We start from the raw sequence: 17,041 nt of genomic DNA, 5'->3' as shown, positions 1-17,041 counted from the left end.
CCCCCCCTCCCCCCCCCAAAAAAAACCAAGAACAAATCAGAAACATAAGGCAAAGAGTCTTTGGAATTTGAAGGGAGCTTTAAACATTAAAAAATGATATTAACGGGGCTGGTGAGATGGCTCAATGGTTAAGAGCACCGACTGCTCTTCCAGAGGTTATGAGTTCAAATCCCAGCAACCACATGGTGGCTCACAACCATCCTTAATGAGATCTGACGCCCTCTCCTTGTGTGTCTAAGAACAGCTACAATGTACTTACATATAATAATAAATAAATATTTTAAAAAAATGATGTTAACAAGTTCAAACTTTTACACTAAAGCTTTACACATAGGCTTATGTATTTTAACACTGTCAGCTTTCATTCTTTTTTTTTTAAAGATTTATTTATTATTATATGTAAGTACACTGTAGCTGTCTTCAGACACTCCAGAAGAGGGCGTCAGATCTCATTACGGATGGTTGTGAACCGCCATGTGGTTGCTGGGATTTGAACTCAGTACCTTCAGATGAGCAATCATCTCTCCAGCCCCTTAGCTTTCATTCTTTACTGATGATATGTTGTCTAAACTGGGAGTGGCCAAAGCTCCTAAGGTGCTTAAAATAGAAAGGAGCTATGTAGAAGGACAATTTTTGTTTTAATGTTAACTACTCCTCAAGTTCTCTGGGCATAGAGTCAGGATTGCTGACACATATCTTGAATCACTGAGGCACAGACAGGAGACCTCAGTGAGGTAGGTCAAGGCCAGCTTGGCTTATATAGTCAGTTACAGGCCAAGTAGGGCTACATAGAGAGACCTTATCTTTTAAAAACAAAACAAAAAACTCAATCAAAAAATTTAATTCTGGTAATGAAGGTAGGTGTGGATGGGCACAGCTTTGATCACAGGACTCAGGAAGCAGAGGCAGGAGGACCTTTTCCCGTTTGAGGCCAGCTTGATCTAAATAGTAAATTCCAGGACAACCAGGGCTGTATTGTTTCTTAAAAAGCAAAACAAAAATTCAGTAGTGATATCCTAACCTGAAGATAGCATTCCACCTCCATTCCTTCCTCCCATCTTCCATGATGTTCCCTGAGCCTTGGAGGGGTGATACGAATGTTCCATTTATAGCTGCACATTCAAGAATCCCTTTTAATTACTTTAACCAGTTATGAGACTCTGTAGTTCCACTGCATACCGAGGGCTTCTCCAACACGCTGGTAGCTATACTAATCTGTGGATATAAACATAATTATTTAGAATATAATTTGATGGACATATCATAGGCCTTTAGCAAAACAATAGCTGTGGTGTCTCCACTGTGCTCTGTGACTTTCCCTAGCAGTGGGCTTTTGGCTAGGTTTATATTCCTTTGTATTATTGTAGTAAATCAGTAATATTTTGAATTACTTGTATTATTTTCTGTACAGTAGACCACAAATCCCAACTATGAAGCAGTTAGTGCCCCTGTAACAGACTCACCACTATTACACTAGTGAATACCTTTTGCCTAAGTGGTATAGCACATAGGGTCCATAACTGAATAAGACTTGATGATAGTTCTCCCACAGCACCCTGTATAGTAACTTCTGCCGTTATTATGCATGCTAGCCAGCAGGAAGGAAATATGTATCTTGGCTCCTGTTCGATGTCTCTGTGTTCTGTGACCAAAGCAATTAATAGCATTTTTGTTTTTTAATCCTCTTTTTTTTTTTTTAAATATTTATTTATTATCGTAAGTACACTGTTGCTGTCTTCAGATACACCAGAAGAGGGCGTGAGATCTCATTGTGGATGGTTGTGAGCCACCATGTGGTTGCTGGGATTTGAACTCAGGACCTTTGAAAGAGCAGTCGGTGCTCTTAACCACTGAGCCATCTCACCGGCAGCATTTTTGTTTTTTAAAGGATAGGTTTAATTTTTATCTTTATTTTTAGGTCCTCTCAAAGAGCATCAGCAGGTGCTCTTAACTGCTGAGTCATCACTCCAGCACTACAGCTACTTTTTTTTTCCCCTGGAACTTGTTCCATAGACCACGCTGGCCTCAAACTCACCTGCCTCTGCCTCCTGAGTCAATTAACTTCATGTTACTTTGATTGGTATAGAAAAATTATGAGCTGGAGAGATGGCTCAGCAGTTAAGAGAACTGACTGCTCTTTCAAAGGTCCTGAGTTCAATTCCCAGCAACCACAAGGTGGCTCACAACCATCTGTAACGGGATATGATGCCCTCTTCTGGTGTGTCTGAACACAACTATAGTGTACTTATATATAAGAAATAAATGTTTAAAAAAAAAGAAAAGAAAAATTACTATTATCTATTATGATACTACTCTTTGAAATGATATTTTATTTTACATTAAAACCACTTCAAATAATTTTAAGATAGTCTTCAGTATTGTAAGTTGTATTTGTGAGTTTGTTGTATATATATGTATAATATTAATGCATGTGATTTGAAAATAAAGTAAGAAATGTATTTCATTTCAGAATCAAACTTGTCTGTAGTTCCGTACCAATCTCAGATAGCAGTCTTCAAGGACTTTCTGTTAAGAGCCACCAAGTATAGCAAACTGCAGATGCTTGGCGAGGATCTGACAACTGATAAGAAGATAATTCTGGTGGAAGTAAGGACGGCTTCTAAAATCTTGATAGAGCTGTTGTGTAAACAATTGTGAGATACATTAATAGTAGTTTCTTGATAGCAGAGACCTGAAGGCTTTTTCAGCAAACATAAATAGAATAGCATAGATAAAGTACAGTAGCTATGTGTTAACATAGCTTTCAGCTGCAATACCATCTATATAGAAGAGCAAAGGAAATCTGTGGATCTTCTCAATGACTATAAATTTCCTTTAATGTCTCTGAAAATTCTGATCAAGATACATTGGATAATGTTTTGTTTTCCTTGACAAATATAAGTTTAAATATGCAATAAAATATCACTGAGCTAATATTTGTCCCATACATTCCACAGGATTTACCTAACCAGTTTTATCGAGACGCCAATTCTTTACATGAAATTCTAAGGTAGGTGTCAGTGAAGTCCAGTGTTCTAAAACTCCACATTAGGGGTGGGGGTTGTAACTGTGGTAGAATGTTTGCCTAGCATGAACATGCTGAATTTCTTGAATTTCAACGTTATTTTGTTATTTTAGGAAGTATGTACAGATTGGCCGGTGTCCTCTTGTATTTATAGTCTCTGACAGTGTCAGTGGAGATAATAATCAGCGGTTACTCTTTCCTAAAAACATTCAAGAAGAGTGTTCTGTTTCAAATATTAGGTAAGAAATATTTTGCTTGTTTTCTGAGACAGGGTTTTGCTGTGTAGCCCAGGCTGTCCTGGAACTTATGCTACAAACCAGGTTGGCCTCCAACTCACAGAGATCCACCTGCCTCTGCCTCTGGGGTGCTAGAATTAAAGGCATGTACCACCACTGCCTGGCTAAGAAATTTGCTTTTAATGTTTACAGATAATTTTTAAATTGATCATTTAAGCATCTTTTGTTCTTATAGTTTCAACCCTGTGGCACCAACAATTATGATGAAATTTCTTAATCGAATTGTGACTATAGAAGCTAGTAAGGTGAGTAATTTAAGACTTAATTTGTAGCTATAGAAAGCACAATTTATATAGCATGTAACTTGGGGAAATAGTTGGTAGATTACACTTCAAAGGATACTCTACTAGTATAGAAATATACATCTTAAAGTTCTCTGTCTTTCTCTCTCTCTCTCTCTCTCTCTCTCTCTCTCTCCTCTGTCTCTGTGTGTGTGTGTGTGTGTGTGTGTGTGTGTTTGAAAAGTTGGAAGCAGTCAGAGTCTGTAGCTGTATGGTATAATCTTTGCCTAACTTGTGAAAGTCTCTGATTTCAGTTCCCAGCCTTGCCAAAAAGCTAAAAGTTATATACAAAAACCATGACATTAATGTAATTTTTCTCTGTATTAGGGAAAAATTTGTTAAAGGATATCAATAACACTATTTAAAGTGTTATTACACTTTTGTCTATTTTGTTTCCATGTGTATTTGTATATGAAGAGCATGGGTGTGCCACAGGACACACATGGAGATCAGAGGATGACTTGCTGGAGTTAACACTCTTCTACCTTGTGGGTCCTGGGGGTGGAACTGAGCTCATTGGGCTTGGCAGCAAGTCTCTTAACATACTGATCCAGCTTCCCAGCCCCTCAATAAATAACATCTTAAAAGATGAAATAGACTCAAAGCTACATAAAAACATTATCTCAGATGGCATTAGGTAAGAAATTAAACTTAAAGAAAACAAATACTATAATTTCACCTAAAAACATTAACTCTGAATGTTTGCATACACTTAGAAATATTGTATATGTTTATACATGCATGCAAACAGAATGTCTGGAAAGATACTCACTATATGTTACTTGTATGACAAAGTTTGGTTTGGGAGATAACTTTTATGAGGAATTTCTGAGGGCTGAAGAAATGTCTTAGTGTTTAAGAGCACTGGCTGTGTTTTTGGAAGACTGGATTCAGTTCCTAGCACCTACATGGAAGCTCACAACTGTTGTAAGCCCAGTTTCAAAGGATCCAGGGTCGGCGGTCTTCTGATGACTGCTGAGAGTGCTGGGCACACACGTGCATACATATCAAATTAGAAAAATAACCCTTTGGGGCTGGTGAGATGGCTCATTGAGTAAGAGCACCGACTGCTCTTCCAAAGGTTCTTGAGTTCAAATCCCAGCAACCACATGGTGGCTCACAACCATCCATGATGAGATCTGACGCCTTCTTCTGGTGTGTCTGAAGGCAGCTACAATGTACTTATTTATAATAATAAATAAATCTTTGAGCCAGAGTGAGCAGGGACCAAGCAAGCAGGGCCAACCAGAGCAAGCAGAGATCCTAAAAGTCATCCCAACAACCATATGAAGGCTCACAACTATCTGTACAGCTACAGTGTACTCATATACATAAAATAAATAAAAATAAAAAATAGCCCTTTGAAAAAATAATTTTTGAAACACCTTTGGTTAATAAAGATAAAGTAAATGGAAGGACTATAGTATAGTTCTATTTCTGTGATTAGTTTTTATTAAGGTCTGATGTGGGATAGACTGAATAGTCAACCTGAATATATTTTGTCAGTGAACTAAGGACTTTATGAAGACATAGAGGCAGATAATTTGTTTTACAATACAAATAGTATGTTAAGTTGATGGAACATATATATGTGAGCTTATATACATATCCTTATAATTAATATTGTCTTAAACATGTATGAAATGGCCTTACTTGTTGTATACATGCATTTATATATAGTAAGAAAGAAAATAGAAACTTAAAAATTCAGCTAGTCTAATTACAAAGGTAAATGGTATTTAATTAATACTCTTAGAATTATATCCTTTTTTTTTTTTTTTTTTTTTTTTTTGAGACAGGGTTTCTCTGTGTAGTCCTGGCTGTCCTGGGACTGACTCTGTAGACCAGGCTGGCCTCGAACTCAGAAATCTGCCTGCCTCTGCCTCCCAAGTGCTGGGATTAAAGGTGTGCACCACAACTGCCCGGCTAGAATTATATCTTATGCTAAGTCATTGACACACCATTCATAGACAGACAGGTGTTTAACATTGAGGGTTTTTTGTTGTTGTTTTTGATAAAGAATCTCCGTAGGTAACCCTAGGTTAGAATTTAGGATTATTTTTACTAGCTTCCTGTAAGCTGTTTTAAGACATTCAAATTTGAAAAAAATCTAGTTTATGCATATTAAGTTCTCAGAATGGGTTTTTGTTTGTGTGTTTGTATTTCTGTTTTAACAAAACAGTTTTCTAAAATTTACTTTCATCCTTTAGAATGGAGAAAAAATTACTGTCCCTAATAAAACTTGTGTGGAGTTGCTCTGTCAAGGATGTTCTGGTGACATCAGAAGTGCAATAAACAGCCTGCAGTTTTCTTCTTCAAAAGGTAACTAACTAGAGAAGACTAGAGAACTAACTAGAGAACTAACTAGAGAAGTCATAGAGCACGGGTGGGCGACTTGCTCCTACACAGGCATGAAAGAAATCACATTAAACGTTTCTCATGGAATGCCTAGGGATCAAGGCCAGGGTCTTCCAGGATGTACAGGTATTTTGCCAGTGAACTAGCTATTGTCACCCCAAACTAGACATGAAGTAGTCCCTCCTTATCTGTGGTTTAACTGCTTGCAGTCAGCACTGTCTGAATTTTTTTTTGTGTGTGTGTGTGTTTTCGAGACAGGGTTTCTCTGTGTAGTCCTGGCTGTCCTGGAACTCACTCTGTAGACCAGGCTGGCCTTGAACTCAGAAATCCGCCTGCCTCTGCCTCCCAAGTGCTGGGATTAAAGGCGTGCGCCACCACTGCCTGGCTGAATTTTTTTTAAAAGATTTATTTTATTTTATGAGTACACTGTAGCTGTCTTCAGACACACCAGAAGAGGGCATCTGATCCTTTACAGATGGTTGTGAGCCACCATGTGCTTGCTGGGAACTGAACTCAGGGCCTCTGGAAGAGCGGCCAGTGCTCTTAACCACTGAGCCATCTCTCCAGCCCCCAAATTTTTGTTATAGAATATTCTAGGAGTAAAAGAATTCGTAACTTTTAATTTTACATTTCACTGAGTACTGATAAGATCTTGTGGTGTCATGTGCCTGTAGTTCTAGCACTTGAGGCATAGGCAGGTGGATTTCTGAGTTCAAGGTCAAAATGGTCTACCTTGAAAGTTCCAAGACAGCCAGGGATATGTAGAGAGACCCTGTGCCAAAAAATAAGTAAGTCATTAAAATCTGCTAGCCATCCTGAGAAACAAATCATCCTTGACATCTGTGTGTGTGTGTGTCTGTCTGTGTCTGTCTGTCTGTGTCTGTGTGTATGGTATAGGTCAGGACAACTTTCTGGGTTGGTTTTCTTATAATTTTTTTCTTTTTCTTTTTTGCCTCAATCCCCAGGTTGGCTAACCCTACAGAATAGGTAACTTAATTATGCATATCTCTGTCTGTGGGTATGTGCACTTGAGTGCAAGTGCCCGTGGAGCCTAGATCCTGGAACTGGAGCTACAGATGGTTATAGCATACCTTCCATGTGCTGACTGTGACATGGACATGTACCCCTTCCCCTTCCTCCATCCCTCCCTCCACCTCCACCTCCCCCTCCCCCCACCCCGCCCCCACACAGAGGCAGGCATAGATATACTTGTTAAAAAAAACCACTTGAGACAATACATGATTCATCTACATATACATACAGGTACAGGTTTGGTACTTTAGTTCTCTTAATTATTTGTAGCGTGGTTAAGAAAAGTCTTAGCCTGCATATGTGAGCGGTTATATCTAGCTGTGCTTTCATCTTCTTGGCTTTTACATGAGTTGTATTAAGGATTAATGTGATGATAGTTGTAGAACTTCTATTATGGTGCTTGGTTTATATTAGGACCTGTCTAAATGACTTGATAGGTTTTAAAGTATTGTACCTAATTATATATTTATTTGAACTTTAATAATTTGTATGTTTAATAAATTTATTTTCTCCATTAGATACAAAAAAAGGATCCATACATATCAAATAGTAAAGCAATACTGCATAGTACTTACCAGGAAGCATTTAACAAATTATTTACATTGAAGGACTGATCTTGAGGGGAAAAAGTTATCTGTTGATCACTCAATCCATCTGAAGTCATCATGTTCTTATTCACAATTGTAACAAGTCTATTCTGTGTGTGTGTCATAAAAAAAAATGGCACCCTAACACAACTAAAATCAGTCTATATGCTACTTATTTCTCTTTTTTCTTTTTGGCTTTTTTAAGACAGGGTTTCTCTGTATAGCCATGTAGACCAGGTTGGCCTTGAACTCAGATCTGCCTGCCTCTGCCTCCCAAGTGCTGGGATTAAAGGAGTGCGCCACCACTGCCCGGGCATGCTGCTTATTTCTGAGCAGATATAAAAGTGCTTAGATTCAATACAGGAAATTAGGGGTTGGAAATCTAAAGTGAGACAGTTTGGAGTCCTAGCTCATGAACAAATTATTGTTCTGAACTCAGAAAGTTTTGTTTTTTTTGTTTTTTTGTTTTTTTGGTTTTTTTTTTTTTTTGGTTTTTTTCAAGACAGGGTTTCTCTGTATAGCCCTGGCTGTCCTAGAACTCACTCTGTAGACCAGGCTGGCCTTGAACTTAGAAATCTGCCTGCCTCTGAACTCAGAAAGTTTAAGAGAAGAGAAAAATAATGTCCACCAGGATTTATAAGAACAATTATAAAAATCACTTATTTGTATTACACTTATTAATTTGTATATGTATATATGTTGGCACATCCATGCTGTGATGTGTGGATGGACATCAGTGGACAGTTTGAAGGGTTAGTTCTCTCTTTCCACGTGGGTACCTGGAATCAAACTCGGGTGATGAGGCTTGCTTATATGGCATTTTTACTTGCTGAGCTATCTCACTGGCCCATCTCAGTTCTTTACCTGTAATAATTGTCTCCTACGTCCATAGAATTTCTGTGAGAATAAAAGTAGTTATTGTGCATCATCCATCAAAAACAGTACCTTGCACATACCTGTTAAAAACAAGGTAACATTACTATATTGTTATGTCTGTGGAAATTTGTGATGCTATGAGAAACTATTTTTATGGTGTTGGGGATTATTACACAGTTTATCCTGCTTTTTAGTGTTATTTTTAAGATTTGTATTTTATGTGTATGGGCGGTTTTGCCTGCATGCATGTCTGTGAACCACATGTACCACAGATGCCAAAAGAGGGTATCATATTTCCTGGATCTAGACTTACCTATGTTGGTGAGCTGCCTTGTGAATGCCAGGAATCAAACCTGGATCCCCTGGAAGAGCAGCAGGTGATCTTTACTGCTGAGCCATTTCTCCAGCTTCTAAAACAATTTTAAATAGTGACTTTTTTTTTTTATTACTTTTTTTGTTTGTTTTGTTTTTCTCTGTGTAGCCCTGGCTGTCTTGACACTCATTCTGTAGACCAGGCTGCCCTCGAACTCAGTGATCTGCCTGCCTCTGCTTCCCAAGTGCTGGGGATTAAAGGCATAAACCACCACTGCCCAATGACATTTTATTATATTTTAATAGTTAGCAACAGAGAAGATTCTTCACTAAGGTCACATTAAGTTTCTGCTTGTTAGAAAAAGGTTTTGGATGGAATACTTAGTGTAAGTATTTGAAATGCTCTTACTTTTAGTATTTATATATTTTTTTAAACAAATATTATTTAGGAGAGAACAATTCATGGTCAAAGAAGAAAAGAATGTCATTGAAATCAGATGCTGCGATATCAAAATCAAAGCAAAAAAAGAAACATAATAGTACTTTGGAAAATCAAGAGATTCAAGCTATTGGTGGAAAAGATGTTTCTCTTTTTCTCTTCAGAGCTTTGGGGAAAATTCTGTACTGTAAAAGTAAGAAACTTTTCTGGAATTTTATCTTTGATGTTTATAACTCTTACTACAGAAACAAGATACTATATGATTTGAGATGCCTTGTATTTTGCTTTGTTATAAGAAGGAGCTAGGAACCCAACCAAGATACTGCATAGTCAGTGCTAAAATATAGCAGGAGAATATTTTTACCTATATGGAGTATTTCTAACTGGATTAAATATAAATTTACAACTGTAAGCCATATTCATGTCTATAAATTATAGTTTCCTGAAGATATCAGTTCATCTAGACCAGCAGTTCTCAGCCCGTGGCTGTGACCCCTTTGGGGGGTCAAATGACCATTTCACAGGGGTCACATATCAGATATTCTGTATATCAGATATTTATATTATGATTTATAGCAGTAGCAAAATTACAGTTATAAGTAGTAATAAAATAGTTTTATGGTTGGGTTAACACAACATGAGGATCTGTATTAAAGGGTCGCAACATTAGGAAGGTTGAGAACCACTGCTCTAGACTTTCAGACATAAGAGTTGATAGCCCAAAGCTATTGTAATATTTAGCTGGAGTCCTAGGCCAGGTGCCAGTAGCTTCAGTTGCTCCTCTTCACTAAGTTGCTGCCTTCCAACTGCCTTTCTGTGTTGCTTGTTCCAACTGCCTTTCTACCCATGCCCTCCCAAACTCTCCCTCCTTTCAGTAAAATCCCAGGCTTCTGTTCTTTATTTAGTAAGTACCAATATGATTTTGTTACAAAAGACTAGGATTTCAAAATGCAAATGCCATGTAAGGAAAGTAAAGTGGCCACTTAGGTGGGCTGAAAATACTCACCTGTCTCTGGGACAGTTCACCTTCCAGCCTCAGTGTCCCTGGGACAGCTCATCTTCCAGCCTTGTGTCCATTTTCACCTCACTGCAGGGAGCTTTCCTGCTTCTGAAGGTAGAACAGCTTCTTCCCAGACAGTAAATACAACACTTCAGGCTTCTATACTGAGACAAGGCAAAAGGAGAAAACAACCCAGAGCTGACAGATGAAGTTGAGACATTTCAGATTTTAAATTTAGAAAAATTTAATCCCTGTCTCGAAAAAACAAAAAAACAAAAAAAAAAACAAAAGGCATAATCCAAAAATTAGATTTCTGAATTTTGTCATTGGTAGTAGTATAAAGTTGTCAAACTCACTTGTTTTGGTTTTTAATTTTTAATAGCTTCCTTAGTATTTTGACACTGATATACCTAAAATATTGAAAATCAGCCTATGGAAGCGCTGTGATTATAAAGATTAGTAATCTCAGATACTCTTTTCCAGGAGCACCGTTAGCAGAGTTAGACTCACCTCGCTTGCCTGCTCACTTGTCAGAGCATGACCGGGATACTTTGCTTGTTCAGCCTGAGGTAATTTTGTAATGCTTTGGACTTTGCTGAGTATGTATTACATATGTGTGTAAATATCTGCTCACTGTATTTGCAGCGCAATTTATGTATGCCTCTTTTTATAGGAAATAGTAGAAATGTCACACATGCCAGGAGACTTTTTTAATTTATACCTTCACCAAAACTACATAGATTTCTTCACCGAAGTAGATGATCTTGTGCAAGCCAGTGAGTTTCTAAGTTTTGCAGATATCCTCGGTGGTGACTGGAATGTAAGACCATTTGACTTAAGTATTTTTATATGTTTGTATTTCTTCAGGAAAATGTTGTGCTTTACCCTATTTCACATATTTTGTGACTCTTCTTATTTACTGTCCTAAATCTAATTATTCAAGCCGGTGTTTATAATAAAATCTCAGGGTATCTGATTTTTTTGGATGATATAGAGCACTAATTTTTTCTGTTGTTCTTTTCTAATCTTGTTTGTTTAATGTACATGACTTTGTATATGTCTGTACACCATAAGGTCAGAAGAGGATGTTCCATGTTAGGAATCACACCTGGTTCTACATGAGCAGCACACGCTCTCAACCGCTGAGCTGTATCCCCAGCCTCTATTTTCTAATTTTAAAATTAACATATACTCAAGATATTTTTAAAAGATTTATTTTTTTATTATGTATTGGTATGTCTGCATGTGCATATGTGTACACTGGAGTTTTAGACACTTCTGAACTGCCTGACTTGGCTTGCTGGAAACCAAACTCAGGTAGGTCCTCTGGAGGAAAAGCAGCAAGTGCCCTTAAGTACTGAGCCTTCTCTCCAGACTTGTACTTAGAAAATTTATCAGTCATTGAAAACTAAAACAAATTTTTTAGGTTTTTGAAATTACTATAAAATATGCATTGGCTGGAAGTATGGCCCATGTTAAAGCAAATGCTTAGGATACACAACACCCTGCTTGATTTCCCTGGACCAAAACCAGTGATCTGTTGTTAATTTCTTCCTAATTACCATGGCAGCAGGTGGATGTCAAAGGACGACTCTGTGCAGTTGATGATGTCTTTTCACTTTGATGTAGATTCCAGGGATCCAGCTCACATTATTAAGCTCACTTGACAAGGACTCTCTCCTGCTGAGCTGGCTCCCCACCCCTTTAAGGTTTATGAAATAGGACCTTGGTGGCTATGTTGCTCAGGTTGTTATTGAACTCTAGGACTCAAGTGATCCTTTTACCACCCCCACCCCCTAGTATCTCAAACAACAGGGGTGCCAATGAGCCTGTGCCAAAATTTCATGTATTTTTCATAATATCTTAATACTCTTCTGACCAGTACAGCAGCTACTTAATTTTGATTTAAAATTCAGTTTCTTAGTCACACAACTGCTTTGCAACACTTGGTAGCCTCGTGTGACTAGTACCTACATATAGCCCATCTATATGACATTTCTATCATTGTAAGAAGTTCAGCTGGACAGCACTGGTCTGGTATATTAACATTTTTCTGGTTATAAATGCATCACTAGCAATCATAACTAAAGTTAGAAGCCAGGCAGTGGTGGTGCATACCTTTAATCCCAGCACTTGGGAAGCAGAGACAGATGGATCTCTAAGTTTAGTGCTAGCCTGATCTACAGAGCTAGTTATAGGACAGCCAAAAACCAAAACCAATCAAAACACAATACAAAACAAAATAATAATTAAAGTTAAGAAAAAACATTTAGGGCTGGTGAGATGGTTCAGCAGGGTAAGAGAACTGACTGCTTTTCTGAAGGTCCTGAGTTCGGATCCCAGCAACCACATGGTGGCTCACAACCACCTGTAATGAGATCTGATGCCCTCTTCTGGTGTGTCTGAAGACAGCTACAGTGGGGCCGGCAGAGGTCCTGAGTTCAGTTCCCAGCAGCCACACACATGATGGCTCACGGCCATCTGAACAGCTACAGTGTACTCATACACATTAAAATAAAGTAAATTTAAAAAAAAAAAAGGAAAGAAGAAACATTTATAGATACTCAGTGTTCCATCACTTAGTTGTTGGGTTTTTTTGTTTTTGTTTTCTTTCTGAGACAGCGTTTTTCTATATAGTCTTGGCTGTCCTGGAACTCACTCTGTAGACCAGACTGGCTTTAACTTAGAGATCTGCCTGCCTCTGTTCTCTGAGTGCTGGAATTAAAGGCATGTACCACTATTGCATGGTCCTTCATTTAGTTTTTGACAAAAACCTTTTTAATTACCACGTTTTCACATATAGGAGGTGCAGTGTGGTATCAGATTCATGGACACATTGCATAGTGATCAACTTAGTAGTAGGCCTTAAGGTTTTAGCATCTAAGCATGATTGCTTTTTTATTTTGAGAATTTCTAATCTATAGATAAGTTGTAAGTAGATTGAAAACCTACATACCTTTAACCTTTATTTGCTTTTTTCCTACTTTGCAATATTTGCCTCATCTCTTACATATTATATACTAGTTTTTGGTGGAAAATGGAAAAATGATTGTAAACACACATGAATAAAGACCATTCTACTAAAGCTATAATAATGCTATCATACTTAATAAAGTTGCTGTTCATTTAGATAATATTCATTTAGGTTGAGTATAATGGTACATGCTTGTAAATCCGGTACTTAGAAGGGTGTGGCAGGAAGTATCAAGGTTAAGACTAGCTGGGCAGTGGTGGTGCACGCCTTTAATCCCAGCACTTGGGAGAGGCAGAGGCAGGCGGATTTCTGAGTTCGAGGCCAGCCTGGTTTACAGAGTGACAGCCCAGGACAGCCAGGGCTACACAGAGAAACCCTGTCTCGAAGAAAAAAAAAAAGGTTAAGACTAGCCTGGCCTACTTAGAGGAGACCTTGTCTTAAAAAGCAACATGGCAAAAATAGTCTAGTAATTTATTATTACTCTCTAGTTGCCCTAAAAATGTTTTTCCAACCCTACCAAAGACTTTACCAACTCCACCAAAGACCCTATTCAGAAGTTCATCCAGTGCATTTGATCCTGATGTCTCAGTTGAGTTTGTATTAAATAATTTTATAGATGTTGGAAAATAAATATGCAAAATACATATAAGCAGTTCTTATTTATGTGTCGATACTAACAACAATAGTATTTCTTAAATGTCTTACATCTTGTCTCATTTGCTAGACACGCTTGTTACTCAGGGAATATAGTACATCTGTAGCTACAAGAGGTGTGATGCATTCCAATAAATCCCGGGGATTCGCTCATTGCCAAGGAGGAGGATCAAGCTTTCGACCCTTACATAAACCCCAGTGGTTTGTAATACATAAAAAGGTAACATTGGAATGAATTATGATGATATTGAGGTACTTTGTTTTAATAATTTAGGTGATTGAATGGCATATGAGGTTGATGATACAGAGGTAGAAGGGGGAGTAGGGTTTACAGCAATAAGTAGTTGTGCTACTTGGTTAAAGGTTGTGCCTGGGTGGTCTTTGTAAGTATTTTTATTATTACTGAAATTACCTGAGAGAATTAAATGGTTAATATAATGGGGATTGAGATAAACTATAACCTATAGCTATAATTGAGATGAGATGTAATCTCAGCACTGTTGGCAGAAGTAAGAGGATCATGAGTTTAAGTCCACCTGGGCTAACTACGTAGTGAGACTCTATTCACTAACTTCATATATGTATTATGTCTCAAAGCTGGATTTTTGTTTATTTGGTTTTTAATTAAGAGTCTTGTCTTGGATGTTCCTAAACAACTTCTAATCCTCCCACCATGTGCTACCTTGCTAAGCTTATTATTATCTTTTTAACAACTAGAAGGAAAAGTATATAATTCATTGCTAGTAAGCTAGCTCCTAAGCCTCATGATTTTTCTAGGTGTGGTGGTTCATGCCTTCAGTCCCAGGGCTCAAGTGGCAGAAGCTTGAACACCTATGTGAGTTCAAGGCCAGCCGGGGTTACATAGTGAATTCTGAGGCAGCCAGGGCTACATAGAGAGACCCTATCTCAAAATAAAAACAAAAACACAGAAATAACATAGTGTTCAGTGTGGTAGCTTTTTTCTGTTATCTTAGCACTGTTTAGAGAAGCTGAGGCAAAATAGTTACAAGTATGAGGCCAGCCTGAGATACATGGGGCGATGCTATGTCAAAAACCTAAAATTAGAAAAAGTAAAATAGTTTCAGTGAGAGGCAGTGAACTGGGAGATTTGTTGTACTGCCCTGTAGCTGCGCTAATTAATCATAATATACTTACACATAGCTTGGGATAGAGAAACAGCCTGAGAACTTTACTGAGTGTTGACCATTGCATAATCATCATAGGTGTTTTTATCAAACAAGTCAAATTGTATAGATCAGACATTGAGCAAGGAGTCCATACTGTGAAAATATCTAGTAGATGCAGATGCATGAGGCTGCTGCCAGTGTAACATGATATTGTTAGGTAATGGTAGAATAGAACAGTTAAGAATTACTATTTAAAGCCAGACAGTGGTGGCGCATGCCTTTAATCCCAACATTTGGGAAGCAGAGGCAGAGGCAGGCGGATTTCTGAGTTTGAGACCAGCCTCCTACAGAGTGAGTTCTAGGACAGCCAGGGCTACACAGAGAAACCCTGTCTCGGAAAAAAAAAAAGAATTACTATTTAAACAATTTTTTAAAAATTATATTTATTTGTGCGTGTGCATTTGTGTGTTGGGGAGAGGAACATAAGGAGATCAAAAGACAAATTGAGAATCTTCTCCCACCATGTGGGACTCAGAGATTTAATTCAAATCATAGGCTTGGCCATTAACATCTTTATATCTTTCCATAAGCATTTTAAATATATTTATATACTCAAAGGGTGGAATCAAGAAGATTGTAAATTGGAGGCCAGCCTGGTTGCATGAAAAGAAAAATATCTCTATGGTACATAAACTCACAGACTTCGTAGCATAATAAACTATGGATTCATAACCATCTTTTTTGTTTTTGCTTGGCTTGGGTGTTTGGTTTTTAATTTTTTTTCTTTTTTCTTTTTCTTTTTTTTTTTTTGGTTTTTCGAGACAGGGTTTCTCTGTGTAGCCCTGGCTATCCTGGAACTCACTCTGTAGACCAGGCTAGCTTCCAACTCAGAAATCTACTTTCCTCTGCCTCCCAAGTGCTGGGATTAAAGACGTGCGCTACCACCGCCTGGCGGTTTTAATTTTTTTATTTCATAAACTTTATTATTTAAAAACTTACTAATAAATAAAAATATCACATATGAAAATTAACCAGACCCAAAGTATTAATGACTTATATACAGTTAGAGTTGGCATTTGTTACAGACAGTATTTCACTCTGTAGGTCTGGCTGGTCCAGAACTTGCTATGTAAGTTTGCTGGTCTCAAACTTAGAATGATCTACCTGTCTCTGCCTCCTGAGTGCTGGGATTAAAATGTACCACCACGCCATGCAGATACATATAACCATCTTTTGAATTTTATTTTCTACAGTATCGGGAAAATTGCCTGGCAGCAAAAGCACTCTTTTTTGACTTCTGCCTACCAGCTTTGTGTCTCCAGACTCAGCTCTTGCCATATCTTGCTCTTCTGACCATTCCAATGCGAAATAAAGGTAACAGGATCCTTTCCTGTAGAGCACTCGGTACCTGTTAGCTACATGTTTTCATCTACTGAAGTTGACGGCTGCTTCTTCCTTCTAGGTTTCTGTCCGTGAATTGTACTATAAAGAATAGTTTAGATTCTCATTTGTTTGAATTTTTGGTTTATATTGATAAAGACTCTAGAGTCTTGCTTCTTCAGTTGTAACTCCTTACTCTCATTTATTTTGATCTCAAATTGTTCAAATTTGACTACTTGATACTTCTTTCAGCTATGTTTTTATTTCTTTCTTTTTTATTATTTTTTATTATGTGTATGTGCACATGGGTGCAGACGCAAGCAAAGGGCAGAATGGTGCTGGAGTCATTAGTGCTGGAATGACAAGTGTTTGTGAATTGGCTGATGTGGTTGCTGGTGAGCCACTCTGAGTCCCATGTTGTAAGCTTCTTAACCCCTGAGCCCTCTCTGTGGCAACCCAGTCTCATTGCTAAGCTCTGTCATGAAAAGAAACCTAGAATAATTAGTTTGTGTGTGTAACACGTTCACAATAGAATTCCATTTCTACCTAGCCCTACAGAGTTTGTGCTAGCTTTTTTCCTTTCCATATCTGTGCCTCCCACTAAGTCATCTTGGTGACCCAAGAGTATATTCAGGTGTTCTCACCAAAAAAAAAAAAAAATCAGGTATTATAATACATATTAAATAGCTTGGTCTAGCTA

General features: G+C 37.8%; 1 protein-coding gene and 1 long non-coding RNA gene across 5 annotated transcripts in view; one reads left to right on the top strand and one right to left on the bottom strand.

The window, feature by feature from the left end:
- Rad17 (RAD17 checkpoint clamp loader component) overlaps nt 1-17,041 on the top strand; it is a 31,756-nt gene that overhangs the window by 12,806 nt on the left and 1,909 nt on the right. For all 4 annotated transcript variants that reach the window (XM_031360470.1, XM_031360469.1, XM_031360472.1 and 1 more), the window contains 10 exons: nt 2,471-2,607; nt 2,958-3,010; nt 3,139-3,264; nt 3,497-3,566; nt 5,813-5,924; nt 9,217-9,399; nt 10,690-10,775; nt 10,880-11,026; nt 13,905-14,054; nt 16,215-16,335. In XM_031360470.1, the coding sequence (XP_031216330.1) occupies nt 2,471-2,607; nt 2,958-3,010; nt 3,139-3,264; nt 3,497-3,566; nt 5,813-5,924; nt 9,217-9,399; nt 10,690-10,775; nt 10,880-11,026; nt 13,905-14,054; nt 16,215-16,335 (1,185 nt within the window). The remainder of the gene's footprint in view (nt 1-2,470; nt 2,608-2,957; nt 3,011-3,138; nt 3,265-3,496; nt 3,567-5,812; nt 5,925-9,216; nt 9,400-10,689; nt 10,776-10,879; nt 11,027-13,904; nt 14,055-16,214; nt 16,336-17,041) is intronic.
- On the bottom strand, nt 826-8,821 carry LOC116083718. The gene is made up of 2 exons (XR_004115887.1): nt 8,769-8,821; nt 826-1,215 (listed from the first exon to the last, which is right to left on the bottom strand). It is a non-coding gene; the product is annotated as an uncharacterized LOC116083718 (long non-coding RNA).

Source organism: Mastomys coucha, unplaced genomic scaffold (assembly GCF_008632895.1).
Source record: "Mastomys coucha isolate ucsf_1 unplaced genomic scaffold, UCSF_Mcou_1 pScaffold8, whole genome shotgun sequence".
Taxonomy (NCBI): Eukaryota; Metazoa; Chordata; class Mammalia; order Rodentia; family Muridae; genus Mastomys; species Mastomys coucha.
This window is presented reverse-complemented; position numbering and strand designations above follow the sequence as displayed.